This window comes from Narcine bancroftii, chromosome 6 (assembly GCF_036971445.1).
Source record: "Narcine bancroftii isolate sNarBan1 chromosome 6, sNarBan1.hap1, whole genome shotgun sequence".
In the NCBI taxonomy this organism is placed as follows: Eukaryota; Metazoa; Chordata; class Chondrichthyes; order Torpediniformes; family Narcinidae; genus Narcine; species Narcine bancroftii.
The window spans coordinates 54,229,810-54,238,980 of record NC_091474.1 but is presented as its reverse complement, the minus strand read 5'-3'; the positions used below and the strand labels follow the sequence as shown (position 1 = coordinate 54,238,980).

The 9,171-nt window shown below is 41.5% G+C and overlaps 1 protein-coding gene across 1 annotated transcript in view; it reads right to left on the bottom strand.

Annotated features, from left to right (window-relative positions):
• Positions 1-227: 227 nt before the first annotated feature.
• The window catches only part of c1qbp (complement component 1, q subcomponent binding protein), a 35,716-nt gene continuing 26,772 nt past the window's right edge, over positions 228-9,171 (bottom strand). The window contains exons 5-6 of the mRNA XM_069885020.1: positions 5,633-5,755; positions 228-664 (exon numbers count right to left, since the gene is read on the bottom strand). Coding sequence (XP_069741121.1) covers positions 518-664; positions 5,633-5,755 — 270 coding nt within the window. The 3' untranslated portion in view covers positions 228-517. The remainder of the gene's footprint in view (positions 665-5,632; positions 5,756-9,171) is intronic.

Genomic DNA, 9,171 nt, shown 5'->3' with positions numbered 1-9,171 from the left:
TTGTCAGGTTCAAGGTTCAGGCAGCAATTTGGCAAGTTGTGCTAGAGGCCCACAAGCCTCTACTGCTAGCTTCCCCACCTGAACAAGTGTCAATATCCATCCTCCTGGCATTCACTCCCAGCAGCATGCAATGAATCTGACTGTTTTGTAAACACGAAAAAGCACAGTGAAATATAGTGAATTTAATAATACATGCTACGCACAAAAATAACTCGGGAAGATCAGACTTCATTCCAACATGTTTATTCAAGATTTTGTTTTCTTTCCTGGGGACATCAATTTAGTTATAATTGAAACACTAGATAATGTGCCCACTTCTTGAGTAACATTTTCATGATCAGTATACAATTTAGAGACCTTGTCTTGGTTACTGGAACATGACATTATTTTTTCATAATAAAGCAGCCACTCAATACTCAATACCACTCAATGTACAAAATCTATTGCAAGACCATTTAAAGGCTGCAAATATCCTGATCATCATGAAGCCAGATGAAAAGCTGAAAGAAAAATGTTATTAACACTTGATGAAACCATTCAAATTTTCAAGAAACTTGATGTACTCCTGGTGTTCCAAGGCTGTACTAAGCTCAACAAGTTCATCTGCAAAAGTATTATCAATCCCTCGGTCAGTCAAAAAGTCCATCAGATGGTCATAGAGGGCCTGTAGAAGCAAAGCAGTTAATGCCATTTAGTACAGTCAATACCAAAATACCAATGCCATAATGTTTACTGGATTAATTTCCAATGAGAGACAAGTAAGAATGGTTTAAATTTTAATCAAGTAAAATTAAGAAGTGATCATGCTAAAACATGCACATATTCTCATGCTGGGATAAGGGATGGGACTAGGATAAAGAGGCACAAGCAGAAAGAAGGTGTAGAAGCTGTTGGGGTCTTTAAATCTCCAATCCAGAGCCATACAGGTCCACAGCAGTTACAGATTTTCATAATACAAATCCATAGATGTTCATCACCGAAGGACTCAGGAGCATTAGTGAGCTGAATGATATGACAGCACCAGCCAATCTGCCTCAGTTTGTACATTCTTCCCACAACCTGTGTGGGCTTTTCAACAGGGTTGGTCAATTAATTGGGCAGCACAGGTTTCAATCAGCTTCGACCACGTTGTCCATTTTTAAAAAAACTAAGGATTTAGTTTGCGCAAGAATGTGTTGAGTTGATGGCAACTATCTGGCATCCTTAAACTGAACGGCTTCAGAAGACATACAGACTGGCCTCGTGGCTCAGAAGGGAAGGGAAAAGAGGAGATCTATGGTAATTGGAGACTCATTGGTGAGGAGAGCAGATAGTTTGACGAATGAGATCAAGGCTCCCAGATGATATGTTGACTCCCAGGTGCCAGGGTCATGGACATTTCTGATAGAGTTCATAGCATTGTGGAGGGGGGAGGTTGAACAGCCAAAAAAAAGATGGAGGTATGGCCCTACCTAATTTTAGATTTTATTACTGGACTATTAATATTTGTTATCAAACTTGCTGAATTTTTTTATTCTGACAAATTGGATCATCCATTATGGACAGATTTGGAATTGAAATATATACAGCAGCATTCAGTGGCCTCTTTATTGGGGACCTCTCTTCATTTAGTTTTTCTTAAGATCAATAAGGATACATCTAATCCAATACTCTATCATACATTGTAAATCTGGTTCCAATTTAGGAAACATTTTAATTTAAAAAAAAACAAAGGTTTTATCTAGTGCTATCTCATAATTATTTTTTTCAACCATCAATAATTGATCAATCTTTCTCTATATGGAAAATCAAAGGTATTATTTCTTATGCAAATTTACTTAAGGAAGGTTGTTTAATGTCTTTTGAACAGCTAGCAAGTAAATAAGACTTACCAAATGACACAAAGGTTGGAGGAGTTGTGGATGGTGACGTGGATGCAGAATTGAAATTCAATTGGATAAGTGTGAGGTGATGCATTTTGGAAGAACAAACCAGAAAGAAGGCTGAGTACAGGGTTAATGGTCAGTTATTTAAGAGTGTGGATGAACAGAGGGACCTTGGGGTCCAAATCCTTACATCCCTCAAGGTCACCACACAGGTTGATAGGATAGTTAAGAAGGCCTATGGGATGCTGTGTTTCAGCAGTCAAGAGGTCATGTTAGAACTCTACAAATCTCTGGTATGACCACACAGAGTATTGTGTTCAGTTTTGGTCAACTCATTAAAGAAAAGATGTGGAAGCTATGGAGAGGGTGAAGAAGGAGATTTACCAGGATGTGGCCTGGATTGGAAAACAAATCTTAGGCAAGGTTGGCCGAGCTGGGACTTTTCTCTTTGGAGTGTAGAAGGATGAGAGGAGACTTAATAGAAGTCTACAAAATGAGAGGTTAAAATATGGTGCAAGACCTGTGGAGGCTCTGGACTAAAAAGAGGATTGTCAGCAAGGACACCTTTAAGACAGCCTTTTAAAATTTTATTTGTTCAAAGTCATGGGTATAAGGGGATACAACGTCTGGAAGATTTTTATGAAAAATGACTTTGTGTAATTTGAGAAGCTGAAGAAGAAATAGGACTTGTCCAATAAGACTCTATTTGTTACCTTCAGTTACAATCCTTCATTAGGGCCAATTTGGGCCCTGAAATAACTTTACCAGGACTCAGTGAAAAGGAGAAACTGCTCCATGAAGGAAATGTATATATATATTTATGAGTGAGGGCCCAAAGCTAGGTTTGCATAAGTCTAAGGTGAGATAGGCGTCAGAGACAACAATTGATGAACAACTCTGGACAGGGAAGTTTGTTGGCTAATATCAATGCCAGATAGATTGGCCCATTATAATTTTCTCCATTCACTACCTCACCCCATAGAAATTACACCAATATAAACCAGAATTACTAAAGATGTGTTTTCAGTGTGGTCTTTCTTAAATTCTACCTGGCTTTGCATGCAGGTGAGACCCTTCTGGCATGACCTTTGTGACACTCTAACCAAGATCACAGGAGTCACCTTCCCAGTAGGCCTAGAGCTTTGTCTTATGGGGAACTTTACCACAGTTCACTAATTCTCAAATTAAAATCACAGAAATTGCCTTGAGTGTGGCCAGGAAATGCATAGCGGTAACATGGAAGTCTGACTAATGACATCATGGATAGGTGGTTTTCGGAGATGAATAGCTGCATCCCACTTGAAAAGGTCATGTACAATCTCAGAAAGGGATATAACACCTTCCTGAAAATCTGGCAGCTTTATTTAGAGCATATGGACCCTTACTGGGTCCAATATAGAGTTATGATCACAACTGACTAGCCAGTAGACCTGTATAAAGATTTTAACATGATGGGATTATCATATCTCCATCCTTTATTGTACACACGGTCAATGGGATGCTTTTTTCCTCTCATTCTCTCTCTGTTTAATAGGACATATAGAGGGGAGGGGGGTGTTTTGTATTCCATATGATTGTTGAATGTTAAATATATTTAAAATGATAAGTATTTTAAAAAGATGAGAGGCAGAGATAGGGTGGACAGTCAGCACCTTTTTCCCCCAGGGCAGGAGTAGCAAACACCTGAGGACATATGTACAAAGTGAAGGGAGGGAAGTTTAAAGGAGACATCATGGGTAACGAGAGTTGTGGGTGCATGGAATGCCTTGCAGGGGATGGTGGTGGAGGCTGAAACATTAGGGGCATTTAAGAGACTTCAACAGGCACATGGATGAAGGAAAAGTGGAGGGTTACTGGGTAGGGTGGGTTTTGTAACTTTTAAAGAATATTTGGGTCAGCAAAACATCAAGGGATGAAGGACCTGTACTGTGCTGCAGTGTTCTATGTTCTTAGACTTGCAGGAGTCCAATTGATTTATTTTAAAGCATCAATCTTGTTTGGAGGCATTGCTATTTTAAAGTTTTGAAGAATCACTACAATCAGCCTCTCTCTACTCCGATTTACACATTATTCCACAGAAACGTGGTGAAACATTTAATATTTTCTCTCCCCTTCACTTACCAACTTAGAATTCATCAATACATGTTGCAGATATATCTGAAAACAGGAACATGATCTGCCACTTGTATAATACGTTTATCGTCTCCACAGATAGGTCTTTAGCCAGGAGTAGTGTGTGTGTCTAGGACCAGAGGGCACAGCCTCACACAAGAGGACATCCCTCTAGATGAGGAGAAATTTCAGCCAGGCAGCAAAGATAAGGCTTTTGATGAGGTTTCCCATAAGAGCTTAGTAAGGAAGATGGACGTATTAGGTATTAATGATGAAGTAGTGAAATGGATTCAGCAATGGTTGGATGGGAGATACCAGAGAGTAGTAATGTAAAACTGTTTGTCAAGGGTGGCAAATTGGATTAGTAAATTTGCAGATGAAACAAATAGAACATACACATTAAATGGTAGACAGCTGAGGAGTGCAGTGGAACAAAGGGATTTATGAGTCATGGTACATCATTCCCTGAAACTTAAATCACAGGTGGTGAAGAAGGCATTTAGTATGTTGGCTTTCATAAATCAGAGTATTGAATACAGGAGTTGGGATATTATGTTGAAATTGTACAAGGCATTGGTGAGGCCAAATTTGGAATACTGTGTGCAGTTTTGGAAGGATATAAACAGAAAAGAGAGAGTGCAGAGGAGGTTTACAAGAATGTTGCCGGGGTTTCAGGGTTTGAGTTACAGGGAAAGGTTGAACAGGCTGGAACTTTATTCCGTGGAGCATAGAAGGTTGAGGGATGATTTGATAGAGGTATTGAAAATTATAAGAGGGATGGATAAGAGTAAATGTGGACAGGCTTTTTCCACTTAGAGTGGGGGAGATTCAAACAAGAGGGCATGGATTAAGAGTAAAAGGGAAAAGTTTAGGGGAAACATGAGGGGGAGTTTCTTCTCGCAGAGGGTGGTGAACTTCCAGCAGAGATGGTAGAAATGAGATCAATGTTATGTTGGATAGGTATATGGACAGGAGAGGTGTGGAGGGTTATGGGCCAAATGCAGGTCAGTGGGACTAGGTGGGAGATGTTCAGCACAGACTAGTAGGGCTGAACTGGCCTGTTTCTGGTTTCCCCGTACCCAAAGATCCAAAAACCAAACTTTAAGTGCTGACATGACATCACAAGTAGAAAAAAAAATCAACACCTGACTTGCTCATGTGGGGCTCTGTTGCCTCTGGTTTGATTACAGAAAGTTTTTTTTTAAAAAAATCTTTGCTTTTGGGCAGGAAGACGCCAAATGGATCCAAGTCTTTAGCAGTGGCTGCAGCCTGAGCCGGTGACTCCATTCTCAACATTGTGTGGGGCCGTCCACATCAGGCAGGAGCGGAGAACCCTGGGCGCTCCCCATCAGGCAGGAGTGGGGGACCATACCTGTGCACCAGCGGTAGTGGTTGGGAGGTGTTGGGGACTGGCCGCAGAGATCAAGTTTTTTTTGTGTATTAAACATTATTTCATGTGAACTTTCATGTAGTTTGTTGTTGTTTAACAGCTGATACAAATATTCTGCTCTTGCTACTGTGCTGTTTTTGTTTTTTTACAGTTTTGTTCAGGAAAACCAAAAAACCCAGAATCCAAACAACGTCTGGTCCCAAGCATTTCAGATACAGGGTACTGTACTACCTAAGAATTCAACAGTGTTTTTTCCATCACTCACCCAGTCCAGGGAATCCGTATTCAGGGTATAGCTGGTTTCTTTCCAATCATCCTCTCCCGTGGGCTGAAAGCTGACTTCCCTAATGGCAAATATGTCACTCTCATCCTCCTCACCTTGCCCAATCTGTCAATTCAAATAAAAAATGGTTGATATATTATTAGTACAGGAGATGCCACACACCAGCTGTGTTAAATAATTATTCAAAATGCTCATAATACATCTAGATGATTAAAAATGTTAATTTTTAACGTCTGTTCAATGTTTATGGTGATGTGGGAACAAGGTTTTCCTCAAAGACACAAATGATTCTTTTTCCAACAGAGATCACACACTTATGTCAGCGGGTATTTTCCTAGAACTACCAACATCAAGAAAACATTACTTAAGGAAGAAAAAAAACAAGTCTGCAGACACTTTTTTTGTGACTTTTTATTTATTACACTATAAACCATATCAACAATATATACAAATGTTCTTCACAGTGACATTTTTTTTCTTTTTTCTCCCCACCCCCCTCAAAAACCAATAAATATTAAACATACAAATTGCAGACACTGTGGTTAAAGTATAAACACAATCCTGGAGAAACTCAGCGGGTCAAACAAGTGTCCTTTATATAACGCTTCGGGCTTGAGCCCCTCATCAAGGTATGAGCAAAGTGTAGGCAGATGCTCAAACCATATAGCTTGAGAGAAGCAGGGATTACAGATGGGGGAGTAGTGAGATTCCCAGAATCCACCAACACCAATTGGAAGTAGAAAACTGGCAGTAAATATGACCTTGCCAACTCTCCTGATTTCTTCAATCCCACACATTATTCTTGGTTACTCCTTCATTCTCACTATCAGCAATATAGCCTAAGTGTCCCAGACTTTTCTTTATGCTTTATTTATAAAATCAGGAAAACAAACTGCAGATGCCAGAGTGAAACAAAAAAACAAAACGCTGAAAGAACTCAGCTAGTCAAGCACTCCTCCATAACCCCCACCTCCCCCCATATCAACTCCCATTCTGACCTCTGCTTGGTCTTTATCGTCCCCTCTCAGAGGCAGGGTGCTCGGTCCTCTTACCTTCGTCCCCCTACGCCTACACCTTAATGAGTTCTGTAGACACCATGATTCTTCTGTTGCCTCTGGCTCTAGGCCTACTTCCACAACTGTAAGGCTCCACTGCCCCCCACCACCCTACTGAAGACCCCTTCTCCCATTTTAAGCCTTCCTCCTCCCAGTTGCCTTGTCCTGGCTAGCTGCCAGCTCTGGATCTTTTTTATTTCCAATTGCGGGCATCAACCGTCTCAACTTCACCACTCCCATCTCTTATCCCAACCTCAACTTTTCCGGACGTTCTACCCTCCACAACAATCCCAACCTCACCAACAAACCTCCATTAACTTCTACCTTGCTGTGGTCAGACAACAGCTCTCAGGCACCTCCTCCTTCCAGGGGATCCCACCACAGCACATCAAGCCTCTGCCATCTCCAGCCTCATTGTTTCCCATCCCCATTCTACCTTTTACCCAAGATACATAAACCAAATTATCCAGGTAGACCCATTGTTTCCATTTGCTTTAGCCCCATCTTACTCCATCCTTTCTCCCCTGGTCCAATCCTTTCCCACCTACATCCACAATACCTCTTCAATGGCTTCCAACTCCCTGAACTTGACTGCATTATTGTCAAATCCCTTTATACTTCAATCCCTCTACAGAAGGTCTCAAAGCCCTTTGCTTCATAGAACACTACAGCACAGTGCAGGCCATTCAGCCCTCAATGTTGTGCCAACCTATATATCCCTACCAAAAAAAACCTAAACCCTCCCAACCTCATAATTCTCTATTTTTCTTTGATTCATGTGCCTATCTAGGAGTCCCTTAAATGCCCCTATTATTCCAGCCTCCACCACCATCCCTGGCAATGCATTCAGGGCACCCACAACTTTCCTCCCTTCACTTAGTACAGATGTCCTCAGCCAGGCTTTATGTGGACTTTAGTAAGCACTTTGATAAGGTCCCATATGGGAGGTTAGTCAGGAAGGTTCAGATGCTCAGTATTCATAGTTATGTAGTGAAATGGATTCGACGATGGCTGGACAGGAGAAGCAAGAGAGTGGTAGTGGATGACTGCTTCTCAGAGTGTGACTAATAGTGTGCCTCAGGGATCGGTGCTGGGACCATTGTTGTTTGTGGTCTATATCAATGATCTGGATGATAATGTGGTAAATTGGATCAGCAAGTTTGCAGATGACACTAAGATTGGAGGCATGGTGGTCAGCGAAGGAGGATCTGGACCACCTGGAAAAATGGCAGATGGAATTTAATGCAGACAGATAGGAGGTGTTGCATTTTGGAAGGACAAACCAAGAAAGGACATACAATGAACTGGTAGGGTAAAGAGGAGTGCAGTAGAAGAGGGATCTGAGAATACAGATACACAATTCCCTAAAGTGGTGTTACAGGTGGACAGGGTTGTAAACTTTTGGCATATTGGCCTTCATAAATCAAAGTATTGAGTATACTATAGAGAGTTTTAGACATTGGTGAGACCAAATTTGGACTATTGTGTGCAGATTTGGTCACCTAACTACAGGAAAGATATCAATAAGATAGAAAGAGTGCAGAAAATATTTACTAGTATGTTGCCTGGATTTCAGGAACTGAGTTACAAGTTTAACTTTATTCACTGGAATGTAGGAGAAAGAGGAGATTTGATAGAGATTTTTAAAATTATGACGGGGATAGACAGTAAATGTAGATAGGGTAGGTGAGATACAAACCAGAGTACATGGGTTAAGAGTGAAAAGGAAAAGTTTAAGGGGAATATGATAGGGGGGGGGATCTTCAAAGAGTGGTGGAAGTGTGGAACGAGCTATCAGCTGAGGTGGTGAATGCAGGCAAGTACACAGATGTAAGGGGTATGGAGGACTATGGAACAGATGCAGGTCAGTTGGGTTAGGCAAAAAAAGTGTGCAGCACAGACTAGAAGGGCTGAAGCAGCCTGTTTCAGAGCTGTAGTGTTCTATGGTTCAAATTACCTCGACTACACTTCTTCACACAGTCCCCTGCGAAGATTCTATTCCCTTCTTGCAATTTTTCCATCTCCAGTGCAGATAGTTTGAAATATCTTACTTCTACAAACCTGGTTTCCCCTCCACCACAACCATTAATTCAGCCCTACCTGCATATCCTCCATTTCCTGCTCATCTGCCCTGGTCTTTAACTACCACCCCACCAGCCTCCACATCCAACACCTTGAGTAATTTCTGACACCTACAGCATGATCCCACTACTTGACACATCTTCCCCTCTCCATCTTCTTCATCCACTCATTTCTCTTCCCCCCCCCCCCGCCCCTCGTGGCCACAGGAAGTGCTTCATTTGCACCCACACTTCCTTCCTCACCAACATTCAGGGCCTCAAATAGTCCTTTTAAGCAAATCAACATTTTACGTGTATCTGCTGGAGTCATCCACTGGTTCCTGTGATCCCTTTATGGCCTTCTCTACATTGGCAAGACTGGATGCAGAAAGAGATAATTTTCGCT